The 20838-nt window shown below is 36.5% G+C and overlaps 1 protein-coding gene across 11 annotated transcripts in view; it reads left to right on the forward strand.

Annotated features, from left to right (window-relative positions):
• PDLIM5 (PDZ and LIM domain 5) overlaps positions 1–20838 on the forward strand; it is a 220485-nt gene that overhangs the window by 52613 nt on the left and 147034 nt on the right. For all 11 annotated transcript variants that reach the window (XM_012437702.3, XM_012437695.3, XM_064369296.1 and 8 more), the window contains exon 3: positions 12843–12994. In XM_012437702.3, coding sequence (XP_012293125.3) covers positions 12843–12994 — 152 coding nt within the window. The remainder of the gene's footprint in view (positions 1–12842; positions 12995–20838) is intronic.

Below are 20838 nucleotides of genomic sequence, written 5' to 3' on the forward strand. Positions count from 1 at the left end.
ACTTGTAATCCCAGCACTTGGGGAGGCTGAGGCAAGCAGATCACTTGAGGCCTGGAGTTCGAGACCAGCCTGGCCAACATGGTGAAACCTCATCTCTACTAAAATAATACAAAAATTAACTGGGTATGGTGGTGTAAATAAAATAAAACAAGGAAATAAAAATAATACATATGTAGCAATTGGAGAAGAATACAAATTTGTTGCCCACATGAAAAATGAGTGTTGGTGTTCATAACTGTTTAATGAAAAATTGTAAAGTCTACATAAATATTTATCACCTCTTACAATTGAAAGGGGCCCTAGAAACATTCGATCTGACCATCTTGTACGGCTAAGTAGAATGAGGCCAGAGATGTAAATAACTTGCCCACAGTCACAAGATTTGTTAGTGGTAGATAAAGTTGGAATTGCCCTCAGGTTTCCTTTATAATACTAAGGGTTGCCAGGGCATGGGCTGTCAGGCACTTTCATACATAGTTGGTGGAGTTATAAATGGCTGCAAATATTCTGGCTAGCAATCTAGTTTCATAGAACAGAAATTTTATATGTGCACAACTTTTTATTTATTTAATTTTTTTCATTTTTAATTTTTGTGGGTACATAGTAGATGTATATATTTATGGGGTACATGAGATATTTTCATACAGGCATGCAATACAATAATAATCACATCATAGAGAATTATGTCTCCATCCCCCGAAGCATTTATCCTTTGTGTTACAAACAGTCTAGTTACACTCTTATAGTTATTTAAAAATGTACAATTAAGTTATTATTGACTATAGTCACTCTGTTGTACTATCAAGTAGTAGGTCTCATACATTCCTTTTAACTGTATTTTCCCTATCAACCATCCCCCCCAACACACACACACACACACACACACACACACACACATACACACACCCTCATGACCTTTCCCAGCCTCGGGTAACCATCCTTCTACTCTCTCTGTCAATGAATTCAATTATTTTGTTTTTTTTGGTTCCACAAATAAGTGAAAACCTGTTTATCTTTCTCTGCCTAGCTTTTTTCACTTAACATAATGATCTCCACTTCCATTCATGTGGTTGCAAATGACAGAGTCTCATTCTGTTTTATGGCTGAATAGTACTCCAGTGTTTATATGTATCACATTTCCTTTATCCGTTCATCTGTTGATGGACACTTAGGTTGCTTCCAAATCTTGGCTGTTGTGAACACTGCTACAACAAACATGAAAGTGTAGCTATCTTTTCAATATACTGATTTCCTTTCTTTTGAGTATATAGCTAGCAGTGAGATTGCTGGATCATATAGTAGCTCAGTTTTTTTTTTTTTTTTTTTTTTTGGAGACCGAGTCTTGCTCTGTCTCCAGGCTGGAGTGCAGTGGCTCTATCTCGGCTCACTGCAACCTGCGCCTCCTGGGTTCAAGCTATTCTCCTGCCTCAGCCTCCTGGGTAGCTGGGACTACAGGCATGCGCCACCTCAGTCAGCTAATTTTTGTAACTTTGTAATTTTAGTAGAGATAGGGTTTCACCATGTTGGCCATGATGGTCTTGATCTCCTGTCCTCATGATCTGCCCACCTCTGCCTCCTAAAGTGCTGAGATTACAGGCATGAGCCACCATGCCTGGCCAGTAGCTCTATTTTTAATTTGAGGAGCCTTCAAACTGTTCTCCATAGTGTTATACTAATTTACATTCCCACCAACAGTGTACAAGGGTTCCCTTTTCTCCACATCCTCACCAGCATTTGTTATTGCCTGTATTTTGGATAAAAGCCATTTTAACTGGGATGAGATGATATCTCATAGTTTTGATTTGCATTTCTCTGATGATCAGTGTTGAGCACCTTTTCATACGCCTGTTTGCCATTTATGTGTCTTTTGAGAAATGTCTATTCAAATCTTTTGCCAGTTTTTTAATTGGATTATTTCATTGTAGAGCTCTTCTTTGGATATTTTTTTCTTTGGATTTTTTCATTGTAGAGCTCTTCTTTGGATAAGTTAATTCTGAGGTTCTTAATTTTTGACTGTTGTAAATGGGATTACTTTTTTGGTTTCTTTTTTGGATTGTTCATTTTTGGCATATAGAAATGCTATTGATTTTCATATGTTGATTTTGTATCCTGCAGCTTTACTAAGTATGTGTGTATGTTTGTGTGTGTGTGTATTCTTTAGGGTTTTCCAAATATAAGATCATATCATCTGCAAATAAGGATAATTTGCCTTCTTCCATTCCAATTTGGGTGCCCTTTATATCTTTTCCTTGTCTGATTGTTCTAAGAAGCTAGGATTTCTAGTACTGTGTTGAGTAAGTGATGAAAATGGGCATCCTTGTCATGTTCCAGATTTTAGAGGAAAGGTTTTCAGTTTTCCCCATTCAGTATAATACTAGCTGTGGGTCTGTCATATATGGCTTTTATTATGTTGTGGTATATTTCTTGTTTCCCCAGTTTTTTTAGGGTTTTTATCATGAAGGGATGTTGAATTTTATCAAATGCTTTTTCAGCATCAATTGAAATGATCATATGGTTTTGGTCCTTCATTTTGTTGATATGATGCATCACATTGATTAATTTGCATATGTTTAGCCATCCTTACATCCTAGGGATAAATCCCACTTGGTCATGATGAATGATCTTTCTACTGTATTGTTGAACTCAGTTTGCTAGTATTTTCTTGCGGATTTTTGCATCAATGTTCATCAGAGATACTGGCCTGCGGTTTTCTTTTTTTTGATGCATCTTTATCTGGTTTTGGAATCAAGGTAATACTGGCCACATATAATGAATTTGAAAGTATTCCTTCCCTTTTTATTTTTCAGAGCAGTTTAAGTAGGATTGTATTAGTTCTTCAAATGTTTGGTAGACTTCAGCAATGAAGCCACTGGGTCCCAGCCTTTTCTTTACTGGGAGACTTTCTGTTATGGCTTTGATCTCATTACTTACTACTGGTCTATTCAGGTTTTGGATTTCCTTCTAGTTCAGTCTCAGTAAGTTTTATGTGACTAGGAATTTGTCCTTTCTTCTAGATTACCCAATTTATTGGCATACAATGTTTCATAGTAGCCACTAATGATCCTTTGGATTTCTGCAGTAACAGTGGTAGTATCTCCTTTTTTACTTCTGATTTTATTTTTAAATGTGCATACCTTTTAAGAAAGAATTTCTAAAGAAAAAGATACATATGCCAAGAGAGAAGTATAATATTATTCATCATTTTATGTATAAGAACAAAAAAATTAGGTGGGAGGCTGAGACGGGAGGATCACAAGGTCAGGAGTTCAAGACCAGTCTGGACAAGATAGTGAAACCCCATCTCTACTAAAAATACAAAAATTAGCCCAGCATGGTGGTGGGTGCCAGTAATACCAACTACTTGGGAGGCTGAGGCAGAGAATTGCTTGAACCAGGGTGGTGGAGGTTGCAGTGAGCTGAGATCATGCCACTGCACTCCAGCCTGGGCAACAGAGCGAGACTCTGTCTCAAGAAAAAAAAAAAGAATGAAAAAATTAGGAAGTGACTTGAAAGTCTAAATAGTAGCCTGTTTATTAAGTGCCTTTGATTTGCAGTGTAGTAGTTCATCAGATGTTTATTGTGTTTTGTGTTTATGTTCATGTACAGTAGACCTAAATAGAAATATAAGATACAATTAGAGGAGCATTGTATTATGAAGAGTTGTGAACACATGTGAAAAGTGAAATAGTATAAAACAGTACGTGAGAGAAAGAGCCATGCCTCTTTTTAAATATCTTTTCTTATAATTGAAGGTAATGCCTTATTGGAATAGACCCTTATTAAATGTTAATGATTAACACTTTGAAGATTATAAAGGTTTTTAAAAAGCAAATCCCTGTTTTTATAAGTTATATTTACCTTAGCATGTGAAATCATGATTTTGTGCCATTTGGAATAAGTATTCTGTTTTAAAAGTTCTTAAATTTTCTTGAGCTTTTGTTTTGAAACATCTTTAGCTTGTGGGTTTTGAAAGGCCTGGGATTTTTACTCCTACGGTAGAAGTATGCTCGCCTGGTGGTTACCAACCACACTTGGAGAAACTCTGTTCTCAGGTTTCATTACATCGTAAGTTCTTAAAATTTTTTTTGGTTGTAGACGCCTTTGAGAATTTGTGGAAAGCTGTGGTCCCACTCAATGGGAAATACATGCATGCTTGCACAGAATTTGCTTACAATTTCAGAAGATTTGTCTCATCATTGAGGGAGGGTTGAAATGTAGGATTATCATTGTTAATCCATTCCCAGGTATACTAGATTTGACTAATTTGCTTTTAGTCTTTTATAATTATTTGTGACATTTCCTATCATTTCTCTTATTATTCCAGAGTAGACTACATAGAAACACTGATTTCTCTGTAATGAACAAATTTTGTTTAATTTTCAGATGTTTATGGATGTGTTCTTTTTACAGACTATCATACTTTCTTTTTCTTTTTTTTTTTTTGTTTGAGATGGAGTTTCACTCTTTTTGCCCAGGTTGGAGTGCAATGGCATAATCTTGGCTCACTGCAGCCTCCTTCTCCTGGGTTCAAGCAATTCTTCTGCCTCAGCCTGTCAAGTAGCTGGAATTACAGGCATGTGCCACCACACCCAGCTAATTTTGTATTTTTAGTAGAGATGGGGTTTCACCATGTTGGTCAGGCTGGTCTTGAAATCCTGACCTCAAGTGATCTGCCTACTTTGGCCTCCCAAAGTGCTGGGATTACAGGTGTGAGCCACCATGCCTGGCCCATACTTTCACATTTCTAGTAGGATATCCACACATTAACAATTTGGATTTAGACATATATAGATTAGCTATAAATAAAAAATGTTATTGAGACATCTCAGTAGTAAATCAGTTGATGAAGACATGTTTCTATTTGTTAGGCCTTTGGTAGAGTAGAGTAAGATGCTATTTTACTAAATAAGGGTTCATTGTAGGAAATAGAGTACTAGAACAGACAGTGCAGTATCAGCAAAAGCCTTGTGTTTGAACTAGATAGTTCCATGGCTACATTAGGAAAGAGGCATAATTGCCCTCTTCTGTTTGGTTTTATAAGGGATGACACATACTTTGAGGTATTTTCCTCATTGTTACCATATAAGGTGTATTCTCTAACTTTTGAGTAAAATTGGCATAACCAAAATAAGGCCTACTATTAAAGAAAGTACTGCTCATCTGAGTCAGGATTTTCCATGTTTGCTTACAGAGAGATATCAGCGATTGCTTGTTTTATTTCCCTACCATTCTAACCTACAAAAAGGCAGATCGTTTTATTTCACAGAAAAAGGTAATAAATCCAAAGTTGTCTCTCTCTCTCTCTTTCTCTCTCTCTCTCTCTCTCTCTCTCTCTCTCTCTCTCTTTTAATCCATATGAGGTCTCACTTGTTTCCCAGGCTGGAGTGCAATCACGGCTCACTGCAGCCTTTACCTCCTGGGTTCAGGTCATTCTCCTGCCTCAGCCTCCTGAGTAGCTAGGACCACAGGTATGCACCACCATGTCCGGCTAATTTTTTAATTTTTTGTAGAGACAGGGTCTCATTGTGCTTCCCAGGCTGGTCTCAAACTCCTGGGATCAAGTGATCCTCTCACCTCAGCCTACCAAAGTGCTGGTATTATAGGCATGAACCACTGTGCCCACCCCAACCTTAGATTTTTAAGAGGCATGTTCACATTAGTCACCTAAGCCAGAGATTGACATTTTAAATGTAGTGAATAGTATTTGTAGTCTGATCAAAGTGCCAACATTATAAAACAACAAAAATAGTGCAAGATAGAACAATGTTAGGTGCTGAAGTGTAATATTGTAAGGTAGATTAATAAGCACTAGGATGATAGTAAACCAGTTATAATTTGAAAAAAGCTTTAATTTGTATATTGGGAGAAAATCAGCACTTCACATGTTTTCTTTACTTCTGCTCCCTTTACTAGTTCCTCAGTTGCTAGTAAAAAACTCTATCAGAATTTTATTTATTTGTGCTATTTGGTAGTGGGTTGAGTAGTACGTATTGTTGGCAGGAAAACAAGTTCTGTGAAAGTTCTCTGTTATAGGTGTAATCCTCATACATTCTTACATAGGTGTTTTGCAAGGGGATGGTGATGCAAAAAGTCCCATAGTCATGTTTATGGTATCCTGGGAAGTATGTGGGAGAGAGATAACTAGAAACTGTCAACCGTAGTCTCATGGTTGGTTCAGATTCAAATTTTTTATTTGACAGCAGGTACTGGAAAATACACTTTAAAACAAAATTCAAGATTGCTCATTAAGTAGATTTTAAGAAAAGTGACACCTTTCTCAGTGCTTTTGCTGCCTCAAGAAAGTCTTGTTTGTCAAATTGATATAATTTTATTAGCATAATTCTTCAAATTTTGGTAACAGCACTGTTAGAAAAACAACAGCTTTCATTTTCCCATGGTTTGGTTCCCAGGGTTTTTGGACATGGGAAATTTCTGTTAGTGTTTCTTTTTGTAGCTCTCATGTTTATGTGTACCTTTTTTACATTTACTGTGTCTGATGGCATTCCTGCCATACCCGTGGTGTTAGGGTCATGTGTTTCCAGGCATTCCATATTTGTTGAAAATATGCAGAAGATTGAAACTTGCCCTTTGGTAGTGGCTCATTATGTAAGTACATCTCCTACTCGTTGCCTGTAGTACATTAAAGGAGAATCACCAAAGTAAATTTCTTTTGAATCAGCATAAATTGTTCTATTTAGTAAACATCTGACTATTAAAATGGTGTTACCTGGCTGTATTATAAATCATTTCTATTGCCGATGACTATTTTCTTAGTTTGGCAACTGCTGGCTTATTTCCAAGAAAAAGCAAATAGAGGTTTTTGTGTACATACTCTTTCCTACAATTCAGAAGGATAAATTTCATACGTAGAGAATTCTAACACATTGGAGTCACTGTTATTGCTAAACATTGTGCCTTTTTATGGAAAAGCTTGGGGCATATAGCAGCTATATTGAATGATTATATTTAAGAGACATCTTAGATGGTTAGACTTATTTAAAAAGGTATCTGCCATAATGGGTTATAATTTTTATAAATGAAGCTCTATTGGCTTGTTTGTGATGGAAGTGCTATCAAGAGGTAATAGCTAAGGGCAAGGGCTAGTGTAGCAGGTATATCTAACTCCTTATAAGTCCTAAATAACATATTTCTTTGTGGATAAGTTTTCTACTTAGTGCACTTTTGAGTTCCTTGTCAAAGTGTTTTGCTGTCTTGAGATACTAGTATTTTATTTTCAGAGTAATTTTATAAAGACACAGTACTACTTTTTCTCCTACTGTTAAAATGATTAGGAACAAATGCTGGAACATTGTATGTGGAGGCTAAGCATTTTGGGTAATTTTAGTTATATATTTTATTTGAGAACAATAAATTGATGACATGTTTAATGACACACAAGTATTACTGTGAGAAAATTGACTCTAAATTATAGTTACTAATTATGTTCATGTATATTATTTTAAATGCAAATCAAAACATAGAATCTTCTCTCTTCTATAATTAGTGGTTATTTTGATGTTCAGTTGAAATATTATTTTGTGCATATGTACTTGGATTTATCTCACACCTAGAGATAAGGTCTGGATCTCGTTTTCCAACACCTGAGACATCTCATGATCCTTTCTTCCCTCATGGTCTTGGTTCCCTCCTCTACCATCTGTACTAATACTCTTCGTTTCCCTGTGTGTTCTCTCTTTTTCTTTTATTCCTGTCCTTCTCTGACCTCCAGCTCAAGGCTTCTTCACCATCATCACCTTATTGATTCTTATCCTTTGGCCTTTTGGTACAGTGGCAACACCTAACTCTCGTGGGAAATGGTGACAAGAGGCCACCATTCTGTAGGAATGGGTTTTGGAAAACTCATAATTGGATAGTAGTAAGCAGGGAAGGAGGGTGCAGTGAACTAGATTCTGAATGTGTGGCATATTCATCTCTGTTGCTTAGTGAGGGGAAAGTTAGGCTTAGAGAAGCAGAAGGAAGTTTAAGTAAGGAAGTGAAAACCCAGAAGGAGGTATGACTGGTCAGTTTGAAACGCTATCTTTTCTGCCCTGTATGACCTTGAAGTAGGCTTCCCACCTATGTGAATTTGTGGCATCGTATAAAAATAAACAATAATATTGAACATTTCCTGTGCATTTTGTGGTACGTGCTGTGCTGGTGTTTTATTTAACCTGCTCAGCAGCTCTGTGAATGAGGTGGAATTATGGTCCTCGTTTTCACAGAAAGGAAACTGGGACTTAGAGAGGCCAAGTAAATTCAGGTCACACAACTAGTAAATAGCAGAACATGAATATTAACTCATTTGCCTGACTTCAAAGCCTGTGTTCGGTATTGTGGTCTTATTTGTTGTATGGACATAGACAAGTTATTTAATCATGTTGAAGCTCTGTTTTTCCATCTGTAAAACAAACTACCACTACCTTACAATAGAGAGGAATGATGAAGCATCCCACAAAGTCCCCAACTTACTGTTCGTGCTTTGTAGATAGTACTAATTACTTTTTCCAGGTCATTTCTTTCTCAGGATAGTAAAACACTATGTGAGAGGAGCTACCTTCCTAAAATGACTGAAAAAAATTTACCTTTGGGTCTTTCCTAGTAAAGTAGGATGGGTAAGCTCAAGGCTCTGATTCCATTTTCTTTTACATTCTCCTCCAAACTCCCACAGTCTTTCCTACCTGCTTGCTAAAGACTGCACTTCCTTTCCAAGAGAAGGCTTCTTATAATCTATGATTACAGATAAAAGGATTAAAATGCAGCTGTTCCCAGGGATGAGTTTTAATCTGAGTACAGATAATTGATATTAGATCCTTTCCTACCAAAGTTAATGCGGAGGCTTCGTAAAGATAACACTCTCTTCAAAAGCATACAGTTTTCTGGTTTTCCTTCATTTCAGCATCAGTGAACAGACCTGAACTCAGAGGTAGTTCCAACATGTACAGCCATGTGTGCTTGCAACTAAAGTGAGACCACAAAGTAATGTTTTTGAAGAAGCACACAGCTACAATTAAGTCTGTGGAAAATTGGATTGGATAGCAATACTGAAAAATGCATTTAAAGATCAAAAAAGAAGCATTTGCTTGTGATTAGTTTGATTTATACTGAGCTCAACCCAGGAGCCTCCCACAACTGCTTCCTTCCTATGCTGTGCATTTATGAAATACACACACACTTCTGGCTGCTGTGTTCAAGATGTACTAATGACAGAAAAGTACTATTGCTTTAAACAAATGTAAGCTATTCAGGCTTGAAATTCAACAGTGAAACAAACAAAGAGCTATGCAAATAATGAATGACTTTGTAGTCTTTCCTTAGCTCCTCATATTCATAATGCTACATCCTACCCAATTAAGAGGAAAGCAACATTTATCTTTCTAATGAGTGAAAAGATTGAGGAAGTAGTTCTGGGGATAAATGAAGCTCATAGGAATATTTAGTTAAGTACTGCCTTTTTACAAGTCCTAAATTTGTTTTTCTGTGTATTGGGCATTTCCCACTATATATAGCATTAGTTCAAGCTCATCATGCCCTTAAGTTTACGATATGTAAGTAGGAAGCTGGGGTAGAGAATAATGAAGATGGTTAGAGATTCCAAAAAGACATCAGTGTCAAAAACTGAAGATGATTAATATTATCAACCTGAAAAACTGTAAAAAAAAAAAAAAAAAAAAAAGGAGTTTGGCATTTTAAATATATGAAAAATTGTTCAGATGATGATGGGCATTTGTTTCCATTTGTGCTAATTGGTTGAGAAAGAATTGAGATTCAGTACAGTTAAGTTCTTAATACTTATTGTACTAAGTTACTAAGGGAAGTTGTGTAAGTTTTAGAAGACCTACAATATTCAAGACTCTAGGAGAAGAGCAAATTATAAAACATAACCCTGATCTTATGGAGCTTGTTTTGAAGTTGGAAACAGATTGGTGACAAATTATAGATGGCTTTTTTTTTCTTTACATTATATTCCTATAATGTAGACACTTGCAGAAGACATTTGCAGTTTTTCTACTCTCATTTTATAAAGAGAGTTGATGTGATTAGAACTCTCCAGTATGAGAGGTAGTGGGGCCACCATTCGGGAATGTAAAAGACAAATATGGAGCATGTGAAGGTAGGGAAGGTCTGTAGAAAACTCTAGTGGAAGGCGAGTAGGCTATAGGCAGGGTCAAGGTGAAAGAGGAGCAAGACTTGGAGTATCACAGGAGAGGAGCGGAAGGATGGACAGATTAATTTACATTGGTACATTTAGAAATTTTCCTAGATGTGGTACTTAAAGAAGGAGCAGAATCTATGTGGCTATGGGATTCCTGTGCTCTATGATCTGAAAATAAGGGTGACAGAATAAAAGCAGTCCTAGAAATAAAGGTAATTCTAAGAAATTGGTTTTGAACATCTTGAGATGATAAAGTCTCAAGAGATCAAGTATGTAAGGGGAGCAGAATAAGAAAAGTTATTTGGTTATGGCATTGTCTTTGATTCCATTACTTTCTACATTGTTCATTACCTTTATATTAATACTAACTAGGAGTATTTAAGTTGCTTCTTTTGGGTAAATTTAGAACAAGTGCCCATAAATTTCAGTGTTTCTGTTTTAAGACTACTTTAGGTGAGGATGGTGAAGTAATTTAACTGCATTCTATTTCTGGTTAATTATTTTTTATTTTTTTTAATTTATTTTATTTTATTATTATTATTTTTTGAGGCGGAGTCTCACTCTGTTGCTCAGGCTGGAGTGTAGTACAATCTCAGCTCACTGCAGTCTCCTCCTCCTGGGTTCAAGCAATTCTCCTGCCTCAGCCTCCTGAGTAGCTGGGATTACAGGCAGCCACCATCATGCCCAGCTAATTTTTGTATTTTTAGTAGAGACGGGATTTCACCATGTTGACCAGGCTGGTCTCGAACTTCTGACCTCAGGTGATCCACGTACTTTGGTCTCCCAAAGTGCTGGGATTACAGGCGTGAGCCACCAAGCCAGGCCTAATTTTTTTTTAAATACCTGCCCTTCTTTGCTAAAATAAAATCTAGGATGACTTATGTTTATATTTTCTTTTGTTACAAAAATTACAAATTTCAATTCATTTGCTGATTTTAGTAGGGAATAGATGTCCCTTTGTGTCACAGAAGTCTTCCAGATTTGACTTTTATTTTAGGATTAAACCTGTAACTTTGTATAGGTAGCAGCTCACAGGTAAACTTTTAAAACTAGCAGGGACCTTAGAAGGCCTTTAAGATCATCTGGTGCAGGCCCCACATTTCTCAGATCAATAATCTGAGGTCAAGGGAATAATAATACATTAATAGCTAAAATTTATTGAACTGTATTATCTGTATATAATCATTATGATAACCTGATAGCATAAGTGAAATGACCTTCCCAAAGTCCCAGAGAAAGTAGTATATAGCTCACTTTCAGAACTGTTTTCTTTAAATATTTTCTAAAATCATTAGTTTTTTTTTAAATTGTGATAAAATTATATAACATAAAATTTAACCGTGTTTACCACTTTATTTTATTTTTTATTTTTTGGGGGGAGACGGAGTCTTGCTCTGTCACCCAGGCTGGAGTACAGTGGCGCGATCTTGCCCCACTGCAACCTGTGCCTCCTGGGTTCAAGCGATTCTCCTGTCTCAGCCTCCTGAGTAGCTGGGATTACAGGCATGCACCACCATGTCCAGCTAATTTTTGTATTTATAGTGCAGACAGGGTTTCACCGTGTTGGCCAAGCTGGTCTCAAACTCCTGACCTCAAGTGATCTGTCCACCTCAGCCTCCCAAAATGGTTTATTATTTTAAAATGTTGCATTCACTGAATACTCACAGTATTGTGGAACCGTCCTATCTATTTCTAGAACTTTTTCATCATCACAAACAGAAACTAAGATTTTAGTTTCAAGTACTAGAGGAATACTAGTTATTTACTTGCTTTTTTAGGCCTAGTCTCACTCATCTTCCAGCAACTCAGTATTCAGTGTGATCTATTTGTACTTATTGAATGCTGAGTTGTCATTTCAATTTGAATGGTTTCTTTAATTTGTACTTGTTTCATATTTCTAGGTATCTATGAAGAGTTCACTGTCACTCATCTAGTGCAATATTATATCTGCTTCTTTTGGGGCAATGAAGTATATACACACGAAATTTGAAGGAGATCAAACTAAATAACGAAAACACATAGAAGATTTTATTGAGCAGGGGAAGAAAGACTAAGGATTAAGGACTGTGATACACACAAAAAAGTCTCGTTGTCCCAGATACAAAGAGTTTCCCTTCTGAGGATAAATGCCTAGAGCAGGAAGCGCACTCAGTATGAAAGACTTGGGCTTGGAATCTGAAAGACTTCAATCCCTGAACCCTGCATATGAACTGGACTCAACAGGAAGGATTGTTTAGCAGATCTTCCCTCTCTATTCCTCTTTGTGCTCAAACAAAAATACAGCTGTTAAAAGAGTTTTAAAAAATTACTTCTAAAAGAGTATAAAAACCCCATTCAGATTGCATTCTTTTTATTCTGCTAAAATGTGAAGTTTTTGTTGTTACTTCTCTTCTTGATTCATAAAAATCACACAACTACTGTTGCACAATGAAGAAATGGTCGAGGAATCTTTCTCAGAAAATTATTTCCTTTTTTTTAAAAGAGAGCAAATAATTTAAGAAAATAAACATGAAAATTATTTGAATTTTAACTTTACATGCTAAAATTCTTTACATGTTAAACGAGATAGTTTTGTGTTACTTTAATAGTATATTAATATACTTTTGGTACAAGAAAAAGTATAATTTTTATCAGTATTTATTATTTTTTTTCAAAGAGTGACACGCCTAATGAAATATATTTATTACAGCTAAAAGATGGCGGCAAGGCAGCCCAGGCAAATGTAAGAATAGGTGATGTGGTTCTCACCATTGATGGAATAAGTGCACAAGGAATGACTCATCTTGAAGCCCAGAATAAGATTAAGGGTTGTACAGGCTCTTTGAATATGACTCTGCAAAGGTAAGTTGTTTTTTATTTGTCCCTGAAAGAGAAAACAACATTGAGGAATGTGTTTTTGTTTGTCTGATTCATGATGTTAACTAAGATTCAGTTTCTGCTACCATCGTTTCAAGTAAATAAATAAAAAATAATAATGGTTCTTAAATTGGATAACTGAGCAGCATGAGAATTGCTGAAAGCTATGAGTTATTTCCCCATCAAAAGGCATGTATTCCCATACTAATGAAAATTGTGTGGGCCTAGCACTTTGGGAGGCCAAGGTGGGAGGATTGGTTGACCTAAGGAGTTTGAGACCAGCCTGGCCACTATAATGAGTTCTTGTCTCTACAAAACATAAAAAAGTTAGCCAGGTGTGGTGGCATGTGCCTGTAGTCCCAGCTACTCAGGAGGCTGAGGCGGGAGGATTGCTTGAGCCCAAGAGGTCAAGGTTGCAGTAAACTCTGATTGTGACACTGCACTCCAGCCTGGGTGACAGAACGAGACCCTGTCTTTAAAAAAAAAAAAGAAAAGAAAATTGTGTATACAATTCCAGAGAATTCAGGAATTCTTGAAATTTTTCAATGGAGTGCATCCTAAGAATTCTTTTCGTTAAGTAAAATTCTGAGCAGTATATTAAAGGGTATTCTTTTAGGGTATGATACGGCTTTCCTTGGTTTGTCCTTTTCTCTTTTTTTTTCTGGGTAGAAAAATAATTTTTAATGGACTCATTTGAAGGCTGAACTTTTTGAACTTACTACTTTCTAAAGTCAGTCTGGCCACAATTATAAAATAATTAATCATCACATTATTTATAAAATATCAGGTATTTTGAGTATCCCATCATTTGAAACCTGTACCAAAATCACCCAGAGTGCTTGTTGAAAATACTGATTTCTATGCTGAATCAGAATTTCTGGAAGGAAAGACCAGGAGTTATATTTGTTGAAGTTCTCTGTGGTTATTATGACTTATAAAGTCATAATACTGTAGTATCCTGAGTTAAAGACAAGGGAGGAGAAAGAGGGAATGGAAACTGACAGGATGGTAGCTGTGAAACCTTCAGCTTTAGGAAGAAGGTAGCTTGATCATATATGAGGTAGTTATGGAGAGTTTTAAGCAAATCTTGTTTTTGATGATTACAAAAAGTGTTCTGAATTCTATCAAATTTGGAAAACACCATTTTTGTCCCTCCCCAATCCGTTCCATAATTATATTGCATATGATTGTCTTAGTCTTCTATAAATTGTCATGCATATTATGAATCTTTAAGAAGGAAATAGCCTGTATGCCATGGCTCATGCATGTAATCTCAGGATGTTGGGAGGCCGAGGCAGGTGGATTACCGGAGGTCGGGAGTTTGAGACCAGCCTGGCCAACATAGTGAAACCCAGTCTCTACTAAAAATACAGAAGTTAGATGGGTGTGGTGGTGCATGCCTGTAATCCCAAATTGATACTCACTCAGACAGGTAAATATAAAAGTAGAAAGTATAATCCCTTTACTCGGGGGCCAAGATAGGAGAATCACTTGAACCTGGGAGGCAGAGATTGCAGTGAGCTGAGATCATGCCACTGCACTCCAGCCTGGGTAATGAAGTGACAGTCTATCCCTGCCTCCAAAAAACAAAAAAATTTTAAAAAGAGGGAATTAAAGCATGGTACCTTCCCAATATATTTGGCTATGGAACCTTTTTCACGGAGCCTATCCTAGGAGTAGTGTTTTATGAAAAACACTTAGGCATTGCTTCTCTGTTTTTTGCAACTGCTGTCCGAGGTACTACTAGGGAAAGGATTTCTACAGGATAAATTATATTTACCTGTCTGAGTGAGTATCAATTTGGTATGAAAACTGAATAGGATATTGTTTTTACAAACTTAGACTGATGTGGACGTACAGATCTATTTTGATGTATCATGAGTTTCTAACCAGTTTCCTCTTCAGGGTCTTTTTAAAAAAGTTTTTTAAAAAGAAATTCTTTTTAGTGGGACTGCTGAATCAATGTTTATTTGTATTTTAAATTGTGATAGACTATTAGCTTTACATTTTAATGCGTAGAAAAGTAGTCAATGAGAAAGGTAATTGGTTGCTAAAAAAATTTGTTTCATTAGTATTCTTCTGTTCTCTATATTGAGACATGGAACGTGAAAGTTGTTACTAATCAAATGAAAGTAGTCATTCTTATTTTACCAAGTATAAATTTTGAAGGGAAACGAAGAGGTCAAGAAGCTTAACTTATTTGAGATATCAAGAAAGCAAAAACAAATAGAGATGTTGACAGGGTGTTTTACACATTCTAAAACTGGAAGTTTATGTAAGGATATGAGCTCTTTCATGGGTTGCATATAATTTCTTTCATACCAGCCTGCTTGTTTTCACATTATGCTGCTTATTTTATGACCGAGGAACCAGTATCTTATTTTCTACTGAAAACACTTCTGGGCCTCATAAGAATAGATAAAAACCAGATGTTGCCCTGTTTGGATGCTGTTCCAATTTAAGTAATCTGCTACTGATTCTAATAAAGATTGTTTTAGGCTGCTTAAATACAAAGTCTAACAAACCAACTTAAAAAATTGACTCGTTACAAACATCTTAATCGTATCTTCACATTTCTAAATAATAAACATTCAAGGACCCAAAATGTTGTAGAGTCCCATTGTTATTCACTGAAGTTCTCTTCAAGTTTTTGAACATTTCTTGTGTTAGGTAATGTCAGCTTGTTTTCATAGTGTGTGTGTGGTTAGCAAAATTCATAGTATAACATTGACAGTGCTACTGAAGAAATACTTTTGCCTTTTAAGGAAAAAATACAACTTTGAAGAGATATCTTTGATTCTTCTCTATGCCAGCATCATTCTCTCCTTAAGTTTTCTCTTTTATATCCAAGCAAGTATGTTTTCTGAATTTGAACAGCACTTTTTTTGTTTTTTAGACTGAATCTTGCTCTGTCACCAGGCTGGAGTGCAGTGGCACAATCTCGGCTTACTGCAGCCTCCACCTCCTAGGTTCATGGGATTCTCCTACCTCAGCCTCCCGAGTAGCTGGGATCACAGGTGCATGCCACCATGCCTGACTGACTTTTTTTGTAGTTTCAGTAGAGATGGGGTTTTATCATGTTGGCCAGGCTGGTCTCGAGCTCCTGACCTCAAGTGATCTGCCCGCCTCAGCCTCCCGAAGTGCTGGAATTACAGGCATGAGCCATTGCAGCTGGCCTGAACAGCATTCTTAACTGACCTCTGGTCACTTCTTCATCCCACTTCTCACCGACCAGACTGCTCTGAATTCTTCCAAACTGAATTACCTGCAAGAGTAGTTTCTTAGTCCAACTCTTTCCTTCATAAGCTTGAAGTTTTCTGCATTAATATGTACTACTATCATTCACAGACTTGGCTTAGTCCAGTTTCCTAGAGCAGAGCCTAAGATGGAGATTCTTATGTGCAAGTGATACAGTAAGGGAGTCCTTTAAAATGTTACTTGGAAGGGAGTGAGTGAAACAGCGTTGGGAAGCAGAAGAAACTGAGATGAGCAAAGGTGTGATTTCAGGTGATATCCAGCTTCACTTGATTCAGCAGGAAATTTGGGAACAAAATTGCACTACAGAGAGTTGGTCTTGCCTTGATGCAATGAAACTGGGCTTTTGTATCCCCTTCCTTGTATTGATTAGTTATTAGCCATCAGCTGTCCTGAAAGTGTGTTATGTGAGTAAACAGAGAGAAGAGGAGTAGGAGGTAGCTTCTATTGCTTCCAAAGAAAATTACTGGTGTGGTGGCTGGGCATAGTGGCTCATGCCTGTAATCCCAGCACTTTGGGAGGCAAAGGTGGGCAGATCACCTGAGGTTGGAAGCTCGAGACCGGTCTGACCAACATGGAGAAACCCTATGTCTACTAAATATACAAAAAATTAGCTGGGTGTGGTGGCACATGCCTGTAATCCCAGCTACTCAGGAGGCTGAGGCAGGAGACTCGCTTGAACCCGGGAGGTGGAGGTTGCAGTGAGCTGAGATCATGCCATTGTACTCCAGCCTGGGCAACAAGAGTGAAACTCTGTCTCAAAAAAAAAAAAAAAAAAAATGACTGGTGTGAACCATTAGCAGCAATGAAAGAAACACCTGAGGGAGGGGCGTAGCAAACTGTTAGGAGGGTTCCAGGAGATCCAAGCTGGGCACAGACAACAGCACATGCTATGAGATTCTATCCAGACTAAGCCCTCTGCTCAGAAGGTTGTGTTCTCCGTAATCAAGTTCTCCTCACGTTGTACTCTCCAGATCACGACCACTCATCACTGAATGTCCTCTCTTCCATTTAGGATAGGTTTCTCACCATCCTTCCCTTGCCTTTATGCCCTCTCATGAAGTTCACTTCATCTGAAATGCCCACCACCTGTTCACTGCCAGTGCATGCGTTCACATCCACTAACCCAAATCGAATGTCTCCTGCCCACAGTCTGTTCCTACTGTTGCACCTCATTCCTTTTCCCCTTCTGAACTTGTATGAAGTAGTTTATGCCATTCAGTTCAGCATTTAATTATACACTAAGTATAATCAGGACTAACAAGGGCAATTCCATGAGTCTTACACAAATACACCTAATTAGCTAATAGTCTTACCTAGCATTGCTTGTTATTCACTAATTACCCCATGTATATTAGTCCTGGTTCTTCAAGAAGACTCTTTTAAGAGCAAAGACCATGGTTTTTTTTTACTCTATTTGTATTTGACAGCATCTTATATAGTAGTCTATTTTTGATAGGCACCAGTATTATTTCCCAAACTTAGAATCATTTATCTATTTTGCTAATACTTCCTGAACTCTTACCATGTGCCAGGCACTGTTGAAGATGCTGGGGACATAGCAGTGAGCAAACCAGACAAAAATCTCTGCTTTCATAGTACTAGCATTTTAGAGGACTGAGACAGATAATAAACAAGTAAGCAGAATATGTAATATATCTTGTGTGGATAAATGTTATAGGGAAAAATAAAGCATGTGAGCGACATAGGGAGCATCTACTCACTTGGGATACTAATTCCCAAGATATCTAATAACCTTTTCACTGTGGCTTTCCTTACCACCCTATTTGAAACTGCAATTCTGGGGAATTGCATGAGTATCCCAAGCAGAGGGAAGAACCAGTGTGCTGGCCTTCTGTCAGGGAGGCTGGTATAGCCAGAGTGAGTAAAGGCAGACTGGTAAGAAGCAAGGTCAGAGAGGTGGCAGGAAGGAAGTAGAAGTGGCAAGAACTTATAGAGCCTTTTGGGTCATTGCCATGTTTGTAATCAAATTTAAGTTTGCCTGGGCCTATTAAAACATAGTGAGAAAACTCTGGAAAGTTATAGCTGGTTGGCCAGGTATCTAGAGCAGGGTTTGGGAGAAAAATAACTTACAGTCACGGAAAGGGAGATCAGAGAAAGGAGCAGACCAAGTCTCTCCCCACTCAATGGTGGTGGCACTGCCCTTTCCTGCCAGCACTGTAGGAACACTGGATGATGACCACTGTGCCAAATTCTGCTCTTCTCCACATAAGAATTCCCAGGGACAGAACATGAGAGAGAAAGTCCATTTTTGTCTTTGAAAAGAAAATTACCAATAATTTTGTTTTGTGAACTTTTTGCATTGAATATTATTCTTGTATATCTACTAATTTTTTAAGAAAATATATGTGTATATTCAAAATTTGGTTTCCCTTTTAGGCCCAACCTCAATATCTTAAAATAGGATTTAGATAAGAAAAAGTAAGATAAAGATACTTTCTTGAATTGGGTTGTTTTGTAACTGTTATTTGTGTCTACTTTAATTTGGGGGCATATAATAAAGCAAACACATTGTCTTTCCATGATATCCTGAAAAATAAGACTTGATTCAGTATACTGTAGATTTCTAATGAATGTAGAAGTGTAGATGATTTTATTTTGATTTGTCATTTATTATTGAAAAGGGTTGGAAAATACATATTTTTTTTTTTTTCTGCACCTGAAACTAATCCTAGGACTACTACAACTGGACTACGAAAAATTCTATTTAAAATTATTTTTACTTTGGGGAAGTCAGGCAAATAGCAGTGCATATTTTTAAATGTCAAATGTGTTTTGCCTGTGATTTTGATTCAAGTCAAAGTGCTACCATTTTTAAAATTATATTATTTCAGCTGATACAAGAAAAAAATTACTTTCAAAAGCTTTGATGTCTAATAACTATTAACTATTTTAGAACTGGTTTTTATAAATAAGGTTTTTAACTGTTCCATTTATTTAAGAAGTTAGCTACATAGGACATAGATAAACTTGTTACATGCTTATTGTATGATTTAGGGCTAGTAGCTAAACTACTGAGCCTTAATTTTCTTGACTATAAAATGAGGTCATGGGTGATTTCTAAATTCCCTGTTTGTAATAAAAATAGTGGTTCTTGTTCTGGTTTTTCGACTGTAAATGTATAAGTTCCCTAGAGCTTGCTGTTAGATCAAACCAACTTAAGTTTGCTTATTTTGGCTGGGAGAATCAGGAAATTGGACTTTCTTCATTGGAGTTATCTTAAACTATGCCAGGTTAGCCAAGTGACTTGTACTGTTCTGCTCAGTTTAAGGTGAAAGGTAGGTCAGATGGATATACAAACATCATTTATTTATTAGAAAATATAGTATTATATATTTTCATTCTTATTTGATATTGTTAAATTAATCCTCTTGGAATCACAAAATATATATATAGTTTTATATAGTTTTTCTACTCTTGCTTGTTTTTATATAATTAGTAGTGGCATGTCTGTGGTTTTTAAAAATTTTTGTTTTTTGTTCTTCAAACTTCATTTAGTATATAACTTGTTATGATTGGAAATGAAAGACCGAGAAGAATTGAATTTTGAAAAGTATTGATATACTACTCTTTCTGCCTTCTCCTTCTTCTCCATTCTTCAAACAACAAAAAGATTGCCAGAGGTCCAGATACTACTGCTAATGATTGGAGTAATTTAATAGGTACATTGGATTATAAAGAAAAAGAAGTAGCTGTTGTACCAGACTGAAGCTGTTAGCCATCTTTTATCTCATTTTAATGGATTATTTAATATTCCATTACTGTTAGCTTTATGGGTTCAACTCTGCTGTCTCTTTCACCAATAGAATAGAGACAGGAGTTTAGAAAGTACTTTTTTCAAAGTTTTCATTTCTCTATCTGGGATATTTCAGTTCATGTGAATTAAAAGTATTTCATTGGATTTTTTTTTTCTATTAAAAATTGGAGTTTCAAGTCATCGCATTTGAAGTTACTTTTGTTTTCTTTGGTATTCACGTACTTTTCTAGTGTTTATTCTTCAGTTTAGCTTTTACTACTTCTTGTTTGCTTATTTGTTTTTAATTCTTAGATTGGAGGATGACAGTTTTTCAGAAGGACTAAGTCTGATTATGTCCCCCATTCATCATTAAAATTAGAAATGCTGTTTAGGAAAGGGAAAGAGGAAAAACATATATTGACTTGCTTAGTGAATTATTTTTTTACATGTATCATTAAATCCTTATATCAATCAATTGAGGAAGAAGTTAGCCTATTTCAGGTAAATATAATGGCTTAAAACAGAGATATCCAAACTTTTGTCTTCCCTGGGCTACATTGGAGGAAGAATTGTCTTGGGCCACACATACAATACACTAACACTAGCTATAGGTGATGAGCTTCAAAAATATTGCAAAAAAAAGCCTCAGTGTTTTAACAAAGTTTACAAATTTGTGTTGGGCTGCATTCAAAGCCGTCCTGGGCCACATGCAGCCTGTGGGCCATGGGTTGTATGAGCTTGGCTTAGAGAGTTTATGTGACATGCCTAACAAACTCAAATCAGTTTAAAGCCAGTACCCTCCTTACTTTCTTTGCTG

Source organism: Aotus nancymaae, unplaced genomic scaffold (assembly GCF_030222135.1).
Source record: "Aotus nancymaae isolate 86718 unplaced genomic scaffold, 86718_ANA_hifiasm-v0.15.2.pri h1tg000006l, whole genome shotgun sequence".
Lineage (NCBI taxonomy): Eukaryota > Metazoa > Chordata > Mammalia > Primates > Aotidae > Aotus > Aotus nancymaae.